The sequence below is a fragment of the Cetorhinus maximus genome, chromosome 17, assembly GCF_964194155.1.
Source record: "Cetorhinus maximus chromosome 17, sCetMax3.hap1.1, whole genome shotgun sequence".
Taxonomy (NCBI): Eukaryota; Metazoa; Chordata; class Chondrichthyes; order Lamniformes; family Cetorhinidae; genus Cetorhinus; species Cetorhinus maximus.
This window is the reverse complement of record NC_135895.1, coordinates 3,204,130-3,220,331: the sequence shown is the minus strand read 5'-3', so window position 1 is coordinate 3,220,331 and position 16,202 is coordinate 3,204,130. Positions and strand designations below refer to the sequence as shown.

Below are 16,202 nucleotides of genomic sequence, written 5' to 3'. Positions count from 1 at the left end.
CAGTTTAAAGGTCCCATTGAAATTGAGAGGCCAGGGAGAAGGTAAGTGAAAAGGATTGGGGGGTTGGGGGGTGTTTGGAAGTCGGATGGGGATTGGGGGAGAGGGGTCGGACATCGATAGGACATACAGGGGAGGGGGGTCGGACAAGGGGGGTGTAGCGGGCCGGACGTTCATGGGGGTGGGGAGGTCGGACATCGGTGGGAGGGGTGGACATCGGGGGCATGGAGGGGTCGGGGGTTCCAAGGTTGGGGCTGGGTTCCGAGGTCGGCGGGGGTACGATGTCGGGAGGGGGCGCCGAGATCGGTGGGGGTGTCCGAGGTCGGAGGGGGCGGGGGGCGGTGTCTGAGGTCAGAGGTGGTCTGAGGTCGGGGAGGGGGGAGTCTGAGGTTGGGGGAGTCTGAGGTTGGGGGAGGGGGGTTTGGGGATGTGGGGTGTCCCGTGGGGGTTGGCCTGGGCCTTTACAATAGTTACCCAGAAGGTATAAGAGATTTTAATTTTTCTTACATTTTCTGGGTAACTATTGGTATAACCCTGGCGGAACCATCCAAGTTTTGTGATTTAAACCACATTTTCAGCTGGTTCCCAGCGCAGTGAAATTGTTCAGAGCAAGTTAACACTTCTGGGCAATTGTCGTGCAAACTCTTACCTGGGAACTTCCTAGAGGGCTGCCCCAGCACATCTTTGGGGTACCCCCTAAATCCGACGCTGGGGGGGTGCGGAAGCTACAGGCCAATATTTCCTTATGTGCCTTGCAGTCATACTCTGTTTTATAATGCTCCTATGAAGCACCTTGGGAGGATTTATTCCATTAAAGGCGCTATATAATATAAGTTGTTATTATTACTGTTGTATGAGTACAGCTCCTACAACACTCAAAAAGCTCGACACCATCCTTGGCAAAGCAGCCTGGTTGACTGGCAACCCATCTATCTTCACTCCCTCCACAATAGGCAGATAGTGGCAGAGGTATGTACCATCTACAAGATACACCAAGGCTTCTTCAGTAGCACTTTTCAAACCAAGATCCTCAACCACCTAGAAACAGAAGGGCAGCAAACACATGGAAACACCTAGAAGTTCCCCTCCAAGTCACTCACAGAATCACAGAATAACACAGTGCAGAAGAGGCCCTTGGGCCCATCGAGTCTGCACCGACACGTGAGAAACACCTAACCTACTTATCTAATCCCATTTACCAGCACTTGGCCAATAACCTTGAATGTTATGACATGCCAAGTGCTCATCTAGGTACTTTTTAAAGGATGTGAGGCAACCCGCCTCCACCACCCTCCCAGGCAGTGCATTCCAGACCGTCACCACCCTCTGGGTAAAAAAGTTTTTCCTAACATCCCCCCTAAACCTCCTGCCCCTCACCTTGAACTTATGCCCCCTTGTGACTGACCCTTCAACTAAGGGAAACAGCTGCTCCCTATACACCCTGTCCATGCCCCTCACAATCTTGTACACCTCGATCAGGTCACCCCTCAGTCTTCTCTGCTCCAGCGAAAACAACCCAAGTCTATCCAGCCTCTCTTCATAACTTAAATGTTTCATCCCAGGCAACATCCTGGTGAATCTCCTCTGCACCCCCTCCAGTGCAATCACATCCTTCCTATAATGTTGTGACCAGAACTGCACACACTACTCCAGCTGTGGCCTCACCAAGGTTCTATACAACTCCAACATGACCTCCCTACTTCTGTAATCTATGCCTCAATTGATAAAGGCAAGTGTCCCATATGCCTTTTTTACCACCCCACTAACATGCCCCTCCGCTTTCAGAGATCTATGGACACACACGCCAAGGTCCCTTTTTTCCTCAGAACTTCCTAGTGTCATGCCGTTCATTGAATACTTTCTTGTCAAATTACTCCTTCGAAAGTGTATCACCTCACACTTTTCAGGGTTAAATTCCATCTTCCACTTATCTGCCCATTTGACCATCCCGACTAAATCTCCCTGTATCCCAAGACACTCATCCTCACTACTAACCACCCGGCCAATCTTTGTGTCATCCGCAAACTTACTAATCCTACCCCCCCACATAGTCATCTATGTTGTTTATATAAATGACAAATAATAGAGGACCGAGCACAGTTCCCTGTGGTATGCCACTGGACACTGGCTTCCAGTCACTAAAGCAGCCTTCTGTCATCACCCTCTGTCTCCTACAACTAAGCCAATTTTGAATCCACCTTATCAAATTACCCTGTATCCCATGTATGTTTGCCTTCTTTATAAGTCTCCCATGTGGGACCTTGGCAAAGGCTTTACTGAAATCCATATAAACTACATCAACTGCACTACCCTCATCTACACACCTGGTCACCCCCTCAAAAAATTCAATCAAATTTGTTAGGTATGACCTCCCTCTGACAAAGCCATGCTGACTATCCCTGATCAAACCTTGCCTCTCCAAGTGGAGATAGATTCTTTCCTTCAGAATTTTCTCCAATAGTTTCCCTACCACTGATGTGAGACTCACCGGCCTGTAATTCCCTGGCTTATCTCTACAATCCTTCTTAAATAGCGGAACCACATTAGCTGTTCTCCAGTCCTCTGGCACCTCCCCCGTGGCCAGAGAGGAATTAAAAATTTTGGTCAGAGCCCCTGCGATCTCCTCCCTTGCCTCCCTCAGCAGTCTGGGATACAAATCATCCAGACCTGGAGATTTGTCCACTTTTAAGCCTGCCAACACCTCCAATACCTTGTCACTCCCTATATCAATTTGCTTAAGAACCTCGCAGTCTCTCTCCCCGAGTTACATACTCATCCTCATTCTGTTGGGTGAAGACAGATGTGAAGTATTCATTCAACACTCTAGCGATGTCCTCTGGCTCCACCCATAGATTGCCCCCTTGGTCCCTTATGGGCCCTACTCTTTCCCTGGTTATCCTCTTCCCATTGATATACTTATAGAATATCTTGGGATTTTCCATACTTTTACCAGCCAGAGCTTTCTCATATCCCCTTTTTGCTCTCCTAATTGCTTTCTTAAGCACCACCCTGCACTTTCTGTACTCCACTAATGCCTCCACTGATTTGCTTCCCTTGTATCTGCTAAAAGCCTCTTTTTTCCTTCTCATCGTATCCTGAATATCTCTGGTCATCCATGGTTCTCTGGGCTTGTTACTCCTTCCTATCACCCTAGAGGGAACATGTTGAGTCTGTACCCTCCCCATTTCCTTTTTGAACACCCCCCACTGTTCCTCTGTAGATTTCCCCACAAGTAACTGTTCCCAGTCTACCTTGGCCAGATCCTGCCTTATTTTACTAAAATCCACTCTTCCCCAACCCAAAACATTTTTTTGCAACTTGTCTATTTCTTTGTCCATAACAAACTTAAACTGTACCATGTTGTGGTCGCTATCACTAAAACGCTCCCCCAGCACCACCCTCAGCTACCTGCCCGGCTTCATTCCCCAGAATTAGGTCCAGCACTGCGCCGTCCCTTGTTGGACCCACCCTGACTCACCACCCTGACTTGGAAATATTTCGCCATTCCTTCACTGTCGCTGGGTCACAATCCTGGAATTCCCTTCCTAACAGCACTGTGGGTGTACCTACACCACAGGGACTGCAGTGGTTCAAAAAGGCAGCTCACCACCCACTTCTCAAGGGCAATTAGGGATGGGCAATAAATGGTGGCTTTGCTCATGACAACCACATCCCAAGAACGAATGAAATAAAGTTTGGTCGAATGACCTCTTTCTATGCTGGGCAATTCGATGGAAGTGTTGCGTGGTAACTTTAGCACTTTGACAGGTCCCAGCTGCTGCTTTGATTTTTCAGCCCATGCGACACAAGGAGCTTTGTTTTGTCCTGTGATTGTATTCCACATTCCAGTTAGAGCCTCGGTTTATTTTTAGCCTGGTTTATCAGCAGTGCCGCACTGAGAAAAACATTTTATTGTCAGGGAGAGTGGGAGTGAGACTCTGTTTTCTCAAAAACAAGAGAAGAAACGCAATGGGGAACTACAAATCCAGGCCAAATCAGACCTGCACAGGTAAAAGAATCTTCATGAGGACTCAAATGAATGTTGATGTGAAGATTCAAGCAGTAAGTACATGGTCCTTGACAGGGTTTGCTCGACCTGTGAGTGAAGCAGATTTCAAGCTTTGTGATGAGTGTGTTGGAGTGTATGACGGGCCATTCCCCTCTGTAATGTTGTATTAATATTTACTGTTTAGCAATCACCTCCTTCACGCTTCCCTCCCAGATTATCAGTGCTTTCTCTCTGTTAAATTGCTGAGCTTTCTGTTTCCAGGTCTGAAGTTCATTCTGTGCTGAACCAAGATGCCTATTTCCCAAGAACATGAGAACATAACAAACAACAGTAGGAGTAGGCCATTCGGCCCCTTATCACAGAATCACAGTGCAGAAGAGGCCCTTCGGCCAATCGATTCTGCACCGACACGTGAGAAACACCTGACCTACCCACCTAATCCCATTTACCAGCACTTGGCCCATAGCCTTGAATGTTATGACGTGCCAAGTGCTCATCCAGGTACTTTTTAAAGGATGTGAGGCAACCTGCCTCCACCACCCTCCCAGGCAGTGCATTCCAGACCGTCACCACCCTCTGGGTAAAAACGTTTTTTAAAAACCTCCTGCCCCTCACCTTGAACTTATGCTCCCTTGTGACTGACCCTTCAACTAAGGGGAACAGCTGCTCCCCATCCACCCTGTCCATGCCCCTCATAATCTTGTACACCTCGATCAGGTCACCCCTCAATCTTCTCTGCTCCAACAAAAACAACTCAAGTCTATCCAACCTCTCTTCATAACTTAAATGTTTCATCCCAGGCAATATCCTGGTCAATCTCCTCTGCACCCCCTCCAGTGCAATCACATCCTTCCTATAATGTGGCGACCAGAACTGCACACAGTACTCCAGCTGTGGCCTCACCAAGGTTCTATACAACTCCAACATGACCTCCCTACTTTTGTAATCTATGCCTCGATTGATAAAGGCAAGTGTCCCATATGCCTTTTTCACCACCCCACTAACATGCCCCGCTGCCTCCAGAGATCTATGGACACACACGCCAAGGTCCCTTTGTTCCTCAGAACTTCCTAGTGCCATGTCGTTCATTGAATACTTCCTTGTCAAATTACTCCTTCCAAAGTTTATCACCTCACACTCTTCAGGGTTAAATTCCATCTGCCACTTATCTGCCCATTTGACCATCCCGTCTATATCTTCCTGTAGCCCAAGACACTCAACCTCACTATTAACTACCCGGCCAATCTTTGTGTCATCCGCAAACTTACTAATCCTACCCCACCACATAGTCATCTATGTTGTTTATATAAATGACAAATAATAGGGGACCCAGCACAGATCCCTGTGGTACGCCACTGGACACTGGCTTCCAGTCACTGAAGCATCCTTCTGTCATCACCCTCTGCCTCCTACAACTAAGCCAATTTTGAATCCACCTTATCAAATTACCCTTATCAAGTATATTCCATGTGCCTTTGCCTTCTTTACAAGTCTCCCATGTGGGACCTTGTCAAAGGCTTTGCTGAAATCCATATAAACTACATCAACTGCACTACCCTCATCTACACACCTGGTCACCCCCTCAAAAAATTCACTCAAATTTGTTAGGCATGACCTCCCTCTGACAAAGCCATGCTGACTATCCCTGATCAAACCTTGCCCCTCCAAGTGGAGATAGATACTCTCCTTCAGAAATTTCTCCAATAGTTTCCCTACCACTGATGTGAGACTCACTGGCCTATAGTTCCCTGGCTTATCTCTACAACCCTTCTTAAATAGCGGAACCACATTAGCTGTTCTCCAGTCCTCTGGCACCTCCCCTGTGGCCAGAGAGGAATTAAAAATTTGGGTCAAAGCCCCTGCAATCTCCTCCCTTGCCTCCCTCAGCAGCCTGGAACACAAATCATCCAGACCTGGAGATTTGTCCACTTTTAAGCCTGCCAACACCTCCAATACCTTGTCACTCCTTATATCAATTTGCTTAAGAACCTCGCAGTCTTTCTCCCAGAGTTTGATACCTTCATCCTCATTCTCTTGGGTGAAGATGGATGTGAAGTATTCGTTCAACACTCTACTGATGTCCTCTGGCTCCACCCATAGATTGCCCCCTTGGTCCCTCCTCTTTCCCTGGTTATCCTCTTCCCATTGATATACTTATAGAATATATTGGGATTTTCCATACTTTTACCAGCCAGAGCTTTCTCATATCCCCTTTTTGCTCTCCTAATTGCTTTCTTAAGCTCCACCCTGCACTATCTGTACTCCACTAATGCCTCTGCTGATTTGCTCCCCTTGTACCTGCTAAAAGCCTCTCTTTTCCTTCTCATTGTATCCTGAATATCTCTGGTCATCCATGGTTCTCTGGGCTTGTTACTCCTTCCTATCACCCTAGAGGGAACATGTTGAGTCTGTACCCTCCCAATTTCCTTTTTGAATACCCCCCACTGTTCCTCTGTAGATTTCCCCACAAGTAGCTGTTCCCAGTCTACCTTGGCCAGATCCTGCCTTATTTTACTAAAATCCACTCTTCCCCAATCCAAAACATTTTTTTGCAACTTGTCTATTTCTTTGTCCATAACAAACATAAACTGTACCATGTTGTGGTCGCTATCACTAAAATGCTCACCCACCACCACCTGAGCCACCTGTTCGGCTTCATTCCCCAGAATTAGGTCCAGCAATGCACCGTCGTCCCTTGTTGGACCCTTTACATATTGACCTAAAAAGTTCTCCTGTACACATTTCAAGAAATCCACTCCATCCAAGCCCTTAACATTATGTCTATCCCAATTAATGTTGGGAAAGTTGAAATCACCCAATATAATTACCCTATTGTTATTGTTTTTACACACCTCCGCAAATTGTGCACATATTTGCTCCACAATTTCCTGCTGACTATCTGGGGGTCTCTAATAAACACCTAATAATGTGGTTGTCCTTTTTTTATTCCTAAACTCTACCCACAAAGCTTCATTCGATGCCCCCTCCAAGTTATCATCTCTCCTTACTGCAGTAACAGACTCCTTAACTAATAATGCATCGTCTCCTCCCATTTACCCACTCCCCTCTCTTGCCTGAAGATTCTATATCCCGGAATGTTGAGCTGCCAATCCTGCCCTTCCCTCAACTACGTCTCAGTGATGGCTACTATATCACAATTCCACATGTCAATCCTCATCCTTAACTCATCTGTTTTACCTGTAATACCCCTGACATTAAAGTAAAGGCCATTTAGCCTTGCCTTACTCCCTTGAAGCTTATTGCAGCTGTACTTTCTTAAGCCTGCTCTGGCATTCAGTAAGATCATGGCTGATCTGATCTTGGCCTCAACTCCACTTTCCTGCCTGCTCCCTGCATTGTTCAAAAAAATCTGTCCATCTTACTCTTGAATATATGCAATGACTCAACCTCCACAGCTTTCTAAGGTAGAGAATTCCATAGATTCACGACACTTATCGTGAGTCCTGCATGGCATGTTGCCTCCCTGGTGCAAGGATAAAGGACATCATGGAGAGAATATTCTGCAGGGGGAAGGGAATGAGCCAGGAGTTGTAAAACAAAAACAAACATACCTGGAAAATCTCAGCAGGTCTGATAGCATCTGTGGAGAGGAACACAGTTAACGTTTCGAGTCCGAATGACCCTTCAACAGAACTAAGTAAATATAGGAAAGAAGCAAAATATAAGTTGGTTTTGGGGTGGGGGGGGGGAGGTGGGACAAGAAGAGCTGGATAGAGGGCCAGTGATAGGTGGAGATAACCAAAAGATGTCACAGACAAAAGGACAAAGAGGTGTTGAAGGTGGTGATATTATCTAAGGAATGTGCTAATTAAGGGTAGAAAGCAGGACAAGCAAGGTACAGATGGCCCTAGTGGGGGTGGGGTAGGGGGAAGGGATCGAAATAGGCTAAAAGGTAGAGATAAAACAATGGATGGAAATACACTTAAAAATAGTGGAAATAGGTGGGAAAAGAAAAATCTATGTAAATTATTGGAAAAAACAAAAAGGAGGGGGAAAATCGGAAAGGGGGTGGGGATGGAGGAGAGAGTTCGTGATCTAAAATTGTTGAACTCAATATTCAGTCCGGAAGGCTGTAAAGTGCCTAGTCGGAAGATGAGGTGCTGTTCCTCCAGTTTGCGTTGAGCTTCACTGGAACAATGCAGCAAGCCAAGGATGGACATGTGGGCATGAGAGCAGGGTGGAGTGTTAAAATGGCAAGCGACAGGGAGGTCTGGGTAATGCTTGCGGACAGACCAAAGGTGTTCTGCAAAGCGGTCACCCAGTCTGCGTTTGGTCTCTCCAACGTAGAGGAAGCCGCATTGGGAGCAACGAATGCAGTAGACTAAATTGAGGGAGGTGCAAGTGAAATGCTGCTTCACTTGAAAGGAGTGTTTGGGCCCTTGGACCGTGAGGGGAGGGGAAGTAAAAGGGCAGGTGTTGCACCTTCTGCGGTTGCATGTGAAGGTGCCGTGGGAGGGGGTTGAGGTGTAGGGGGTGATGGAGGAGTGTACCAGGTTGTCCCGGAGGGAACGATCCCTGTGGAATGCCGCCGGGGGGGGGTGAAGGGAAGATGTGTTTGGTGGTGGCATCATGCTGGAGTTGGCGGAAATGGCGGAGGATGATCCTTTGAATGCGGAGGCTGGTGGGGTGATAAGTGTGGACAAGGGGGACCCTATCATGTTTCTGGGAGGGAGAAGAAGGTGTGAGGGCGGATGCGCGGGAGATGGGCCGGGCACGGTTGTGGGCCCTGTCAACCACCGTGCGTGGAAAACCTCGGTTAAGGAAGAAGGAGGACATGTCAGAGGAACTGTTTTTGAAAGTGACATCATCAGAACAGATGCGACGGAATTTGTGGTACACAATGGTACCAACCACATAGAGAGGGCAGGTATTGAGGTCCTACATTCGGATTTTCAGGAGCTGGAAAGCAAGTTAAAAAGTAGGAGCTCAACTGTCTGAATGACAGCCAGAGCCACACAATAGCCAGAGGAGAAATAAGAAAACAGGGAGGGTCAATGCATGGCTTGAGGCATGGCTCAGGAAGGAGGGCTTTGGATTCTTGGAGCATTGGGATCTTTCTGGAGACACCTATTCAAAAGGGACTGGTTGCACCTGAACCGCATTCGGACCAATGATCGCGGTGGAGTGTCATGGGGGAGGATTTAATCTAAATTGACAGGGGGATGGGCACCATCATATACAAGTAAAAAAGAAGAATAAGGTGCACAAAGGAGTAAGACGGTACCAGAGAAAGAAATGGAACAATATTAGACAGGAGCAGATCAAAAGGACTACGAAGAATACAATGACAGCTTTAGAATGCATGTATTTGAACCCACAGAGTGTGGTGGACTTGGATGCCACAAGCATGAAAAGTGGGACTATAATGTAGCAGCAATAATGAAACATGGTTTAGAAAGAGTGAGGATTGGGTGCTTAATATTCAACGATACAAAGTGTTCAGGAAAGATAGGGCAGGGTTTGTAGTACTGACCAGGAAAGAGAGGATGTCCTCGAGGAGCAAGGACAGAATCCATTTGGTTAGAATTGAGAACCAAAAAGGGTATGATTACACTTGTGTGGGTATTCTATAGACCTCCAAGTAGTGCAAATCTGCAGGGAAAATGTAGAGATATGAAGAACTATAGAGGATGATATTGGGAGACTTTAATTCCAAAAATAATGATTGTGTTAGTTAATTACAGTAAAAGGTGACCGAGGGTGAGGAACCTCTAAGCAGGAAGAAGGCAGTGCTGAATCTGGTGCTGGAGAATGAGGTGGGCCAAGTAAGCCAACTGCCTGTGGATGAACACTTGTGTAAGAGTGATCATCATATTATAAGATTTATATTAGCAATGGAGAAAAGCAAGGAACAATCCAATATAGAATCTCTAAATTGGAAGAGGTCTAACTTCATTGGGGTTAGTGGGGATCTAGGCAGGGTTAATTGGAACCAAATATTGACAGGAAAACCTGTAACGGAACAATAACGGAACTGTAACTCAACAGGTGGTCTTTAAGGAGAAGATGCTTCACTAACAGGCTGGGTACTTTCCAACAAAGGGGACAGGTAAGGGAACCAAAGCCAAAGCTTCTTGGATGAAGAGGGAGATACAGAATGTGATGAAACAAAAGAGACGATGTATGATGCATGTCAGATGAAAAGAAATTTGAACTTCCTATTATTAGTTGAAAGGATGACATGACAAGATTTAATGTTTTAAGACTTATATTGTAACTAAAGACTAAAGGCACTATTGATTAAACATTATCTTTGTAGGCAACCTATACTTTAACCCACAAAACAGAACATTCAGCTTTTGCTTTTAGCACAACCAACAAACAGGCTTTACAGATATACTCCATACTGTCCTTTAAGTAGACATTCAATCCTCCCAGAACTAATCCAAGATGATTCTTAGCTCCTGGGGGTTTAATTCTGTTCTTTTCCTTTCTCAGTCCGGATACTTTTAATCTCAGACCTTTCTCTCACAGTGGGATGTTTTTTTCCCCAGAGAGTCTTCCTCTAGCACAAGCTAGGTGACTCTTCTGGCCTCATTTTAACTCCATATGAATTTGGTCTTTTCAATCCAAGCGCATTCCTGTATGGTGAGCCACAGCTACCTATAGCCGCTCTCCCTCTCCTGGGTCTTGGCAGACTAACCTTGTCAAGTGAGTTTTCAGGGATATCTTAGACCCTTCCCCTCTCAAAGCCCATCTCTATGCAGTGTGAATCATATGGGCCTTGTATCCAGATGGAAGCGCTGATTAACTATCCTTGAGACCCTAATTCTATTTTATCTTGAATGTAAATGGACAGTTTAAAGCACAACTGTTTACAACCCAGCATTCTCAACAGTTTTCTGGGACTTTGGAGAGTCATAGGGTGGGATCTTCCACTTTTGCCCACTACCAGGATTGTTCATCCCCGTCAAAAGTCAAAGGACTTTTAGCTGGGCTGCCAAATCTCCCGCAGTGGGTCCCACCACGATGGGGTGGGAAAATCCCTGCCATAGTCTATTCACTGCTGGCACTCGGGCTGCTACCATTGTCTCTGTAAGTGTAAACACCATGCACTTTCCTTTTGGTAAAACAATTTGGGCCCCCTTTAATCTCTAACAATCAAACCACCCAGGCTTGCTGTCAGGCAGACTTCAGAACAGGTCACATGATCCCTTCATTTTATTTCAAAGACATAGTCCCAAAATGCAACAATCTTATAAACATCATAATAGTAATGATGCTTAGAATGGATAAGTTGCCTGGTCCTGATGGCTTGCATTCCAGGTTGTTGAAGGAAGTGGGGGTAGAGGTAATGGAAGAGCTTGCCATAATCTCCCAATCTTCCCTAGATACTGGAGAGGTGCCAGAGGATTGGAAAGTGACAAATGTGACACACTTGTTCAAGAAAGGACATTCATAATGACCACAGATTAACATCAGTGGTGGGTGAGGCTTTAGAAACAACAATCAGGGAAAAATATTAATGGCTCTTGGAGAGTTTGAGTTAACTAAGGAGAGCCAATGTAGTTTTTTGAAGGGCAGATTGTGCTTGACTAATTGAATTTTTTGATGAAGTAACAGAGAAGGTGGTTGAAGGGAAAGCAATGAATGTTGTCTATATGGATTTTAAGAAAACGTTTGACAAAGTATCACATAAAAGGCAGGTCAACAAAATCAAGGCTTGTGGAATAGGATGGTTCATGTCAGCTTGGATAAAAATTTGGCTTAAGGATAGAAAACAGCAAGTTGTGGTAAGTGGTTGTTTTTCGAACTGAAGGGTAGTAGACAGTGATGTACCCCAAGGGTCAGTGCTAGGACCACTGCATTTTTATATATAAATAATGTGAATATTTAAAAACAGAGTAAAATTACAAAATTTGTCAATAATGCTAAACTTAGAGGTGTGACAGTAAGGATGATACCAATTGACTGTAACAGGACATAGATAAGCTAGTTGATTGGGCAGAGAGGTGACAGATGGAATTTAATACAGAGAAATGTGAGATGATGCATTTTGGCAGAAGGGATAGGGGGAAGGGATGTAGACTTAATGACACAGTTCTAAAGAGTGTGCAGGAACGGGGGGTCCTGGGGGTCCATGTGAATAAATCTTTGAAGGCGGTAGGACACATTGAGAGAGTTGATAGCAAAGTACATGGGATCTTGGCCTTCATAAACAGCGGTATTGAGCACAAAAGCAGGGAAGTTATGCTGAACCTTTATAAAGCTCTGGTTAGACCACAACTTAGATTATTGCTTCCAGTTCTAGTCCACACACTTTAGGGATAGGTGTGAAAGCCCTTGAAAGAGTACAAAGGAGGTTTACCAGAATGGTGCCAGGGGTTTTAGCTACAAGTTTTAAGTTGGAAAAGCTGGGGTTGTCTTCCTTGGAGCAAAGGAGATTGAAGCGAGGTTTGATAGAGGTGTACAAGATAACGATAGGTTTAGATAAGATAGACACAGTAAAGCTGATCCCATTAGCTGTTGGTACAAGAAAGAGAGATCACAAATTTAAAGTTTTGGGCAAGATATACAGGGACATGTGACGAACTTTTTTGCACAGTGAATGGTAATGACCTGGAACTCGTTATCTATGAGGCTGATGGAAACAATGATTTCAAAAAGGAATTGGATGGGCACCTCATAGAAATTAAACTTACAGGGCTACAGTGATAGAGTGGGGGTCTGGGACTGACTGAGTTACTCTACAAAGAACCGGCATGGACTTGATGAGCCGAATGGCCTCCTTCTGTGCTGTAATGACCCTATAACTCTATGACTCTAAGAAAAGAAATTCCTCCTCATCTTCATTTTAAATGGACAACCCCTTATTCTGAAACTATGCCACCTCATTCTAGATTCCCTCATGAGGGGAAACATTCACTCAGCACTTACCCAGTCAAGCCCCCTCAGAATCTTATATGTTTCAATAAGGTCACCTCTCATTCTTCTAAACTCCAATGGGTATAAGCCCAACCTGTTCAACCTTTCCTCATAAGACAACCCCTTCATCCCAGGAATCAACCTGGTGAATTTTCTCTAAACTGCTTCCAATGCGAGTATGTCCTAAAATAAGGAGACCAGACTGTATGCAGCACTCTATGTGTGGTCTCACCAACATCCTGCACAGTTGTAGCAAGGATAAATACTTGAAAGGGAAAAATTTGCTGGGCTGTGGTGAAAGAGCTAGGGGAATGGGACTAATCGGATAGCTCTTTCAAAGAGCCAGCACAGGCATGATGGGCTAAATAACCTCCTCCTGTAAGATTCTATGGCTTCAGTGTACACGCTGGTAGATGTAGGCTGGCCTCATGCAGGTGAGGGTACGAAAGGAACAATGCTATCTCCCAGCAAGAGGCTGCCACTTCAGAAAGAGAAGGAAGCAAGAAAATTGGTGAGAAACAGGTTATTTAAGTAAAATGTACCATTTCCCCCTAGATGAATGGAAGAAGAAAGTGAGTGAATCTTATGCAGCGGTGATAGAAAGACTAGAGGGTGACCTGTGTATTAAAGACAATGAACTCCTCGAACTCAAGCACGTCTTCAGGTGAGGAGGAAAAGAACAATATTATTTTGAATTATTTTGGAATTTGTGAGAATCAGATGTCATCCCTGGTTACCTTGGTGCCCAGCTTGACCATGAACTGAACTTCTGACTCCATGTCCTCTCTGTCACAGGGCAAAATAGAACAGCAGGGTTGCGAGCAGCCTGTTTCAGCCTGACATAATGGCCAGGGGACTGGCACTTTGGGTTAAGGATAAGATCAGGTTGGTTTGTGATAATTCTCATATCTTAGCATTTGGACAGGGTGCTGGGAAATAACCACTTCCCATTCACTTGGCCCTATTCCCCATTTAATGGGAAGTGGGAGAAATTGAAAGGGATGATTAAAAATAGGGTTTGCTTGTAAATAGAGCCAATTGTATTTTGCGCTGTTTTAGGTGTTGAATTCTGGAAAATATCTTTCTTTCCAGTTCAGACGAAGCCTTCAGTAAAGTAAACATGAACTACCGGACGAAGAATGGGTTATCTCTTCTTCATCTCTGCTGCATTTGTGACGGTGAGTCACCTCCAGCCTCAACTATTCCAATGGTCACCTGGTCAGCACCCACTCTCAACCTCTGTGCCTCCATTCCTCTCCCCTCCTCTAAGACACACTGTAAAACTGACCACATTGACCAAGCAAGGGGTCATCTATTCTAATATCTCCTTTTGTGGCTCAGTATCAACATTTGTCTGATAATGCTGCTGGAAAGCATCTTGGGAGATTTTACAAGATTCACATAATCTTACAGCACAGAAGGAGGCCATTCAGCCCATCATGCCTGTGCCGGCTCTTTTAAATAGTTATCCAATTAGTCCCTCTCCCACTGATCTTTCCCCATAATCCTGCACTTTATTCCCCTTCAAGTATTTATCCAATTCCCTTTTGAAAGTTATTATTGAATCTGCTTCCACCGCCCTTTCAGGCAGCACCTTCCAGATCACAACAACCCGCTGTGTAAAAATAAATTCTCCTCATCTCCCCCTCTGGTTATTTCACCGTTTCTCTTCAATCTGTGTCCCTCTGGTTACCAACCCTCCTGCCACTGGAAACAATTTCTCCTTAATCACTCTGTCCAATCCATTCATGATTTTGAAGTCCTCTATTAAATCTCCCCATAACCTTCTCTGCTCTTAGGAGAACAATCCCAGCTTCTCCAGTCTCTCCATGTTAACTGAAGTCCCTCATCCCTGGTCCCATTTTTCGGATGAAATGATAAATCAAGACCCCATCTGCCCTCTCTGGTGGATGTGAATGATCCCACTTCAAAGAGGAGCAGGGGAGATCTCCCCAGCGCCCTGGGGCCAATATTGACCACTCAACCAACGTCGCTAAAATAAACTGATAATCTGATCATTATCACATTGCTGTGCGCAAATTGACTGCCACGTTTCCTACATTACAACAGTAAGTACACTTGACAAGCATTTCATTGATGCTTTAGAATATTCTGAGCTTGTGAAAGGTGATATATAAATGCCAGTCTTTTTTTCTTTTTTATTCTAATAAGTCTCTTCTGCCTGCTCTTCAAGGCCCTGACATCCATCCTAAAGTGCAATGCCTAGATTTGGACACAATACTCCAGCTGGGACCTAACCAGTGATTTATAAAAGTTTATAATTGTTAAAGGCAAGTTGTGTCTGAGAGTTGAACCTTAAAGGTGAAAGTCCCAGTGAGGGGGACTTTCAATCTCCAATCCCTGATAGGATGATTATAATGTGCTCAGTTGCCATTATTGGCTTTTACACTCATTCTCTCTCCGCCCCCCACCCCCACCCCCACCCCAGTTTTCCATTAGGATGGTTTTGTCACGATTGTTTCTCTTATTTACTCATCCTCGGAATGTAAGGCTAACATTTAATGCCCATCACTAGGTGTCCATGAGAAGTTTTGGCAAACTTCCTTCTTGAACCATTGCAATCTGTGCAGTGACTTATTTTTTTGTGGCAGTTGTGTGTCTTGCTAGATCATTTCAGAGGGCAGTTAAGAGCCGACCCCATTTCTGTGGGCTTGGGAGTCACATGTAGGCCAGACTGGATAAGGACGGAATATTTTCTTCCGTAAACAACATATTGAACCAGATGACCCTTAAGACAATTCAATATCTTTAAAGTTTCTTATACTGAGATTACCTTTTAAATCTAGATTCATTTAATTAACCAACTTCATGTAGCATGGCAGGTAGTGCAGGAGTCCCCTGGGGTCCCGCTCACAAATCGGTTTTCTGTTTTGGAAGCTGGTGAGGGCGCTGGTTCCTCAGGGGAGTGCAGCCAGAGCCAAGATTGTGACACCATGAACGGCTCGGCTGTACAGGAGAGAAGGAAGAAGAAAGGAAGAGCTATAGTGATAGGGGATTCATCAGATAGGGGAACAGACAGGCGTTCCTGCGGCTGTAGACGTGAGTCCAGGATGGTATGTTGCTTCCCTGGTGCCAGGGTCAAGGATGTCACGGAGTGGCTGCAGGACATTGTTCTGGGGGACTGTGATCAGCCAGAGGGTATGGTCCAAATTGGTACCAATGACTGAGGTAGGAAAGGGGATGAGGTCCTGAAAGCAGACTTTAGGGAGCTAGGAGGGAGATTGAAAAGCAGGATCTCGAAAGCAGTAATCTCAGGGTTACTCCTAGTCCCACGTGCAAGTGAGTATAG

The 16,202-nt window shown here is 45.3% G+C and overlaps 1 protein-coding gene across 2 annotated transcripts in view; it reads left to right on the top strand.

Moving 5' to 3' along the window:
* Positions 1–3,910: 3,910 nt before the first annotated feature.
* tnni3k (TNNI3 interacting kinase) overlaps positions 3,911–16,202 on the top strand; it is a 117,613-nt gene continuing 105,321 nt past the window's right edge. For both annotated transcript variants that reach the window (XM_078560641.1, XM_078560640.1), the window contains exons 1-3: positions 3,911–4,006; positions 13,448–13,556; positions 13,985–14,070. In XM_078560641.1, the coding sequence (XP_078416767.1) occupies positions 3,967–4,006; positions 13,448–13,556; positions 13,985–14,070 (235 nt within the window). In that variant the 5' untranslated portion in view covers positions 3,911–3,966. The remainder of the gene's footprint in view (positions 4,007–13,447; positions 13,557–13,984; positions 14,071–16,202) is intronic.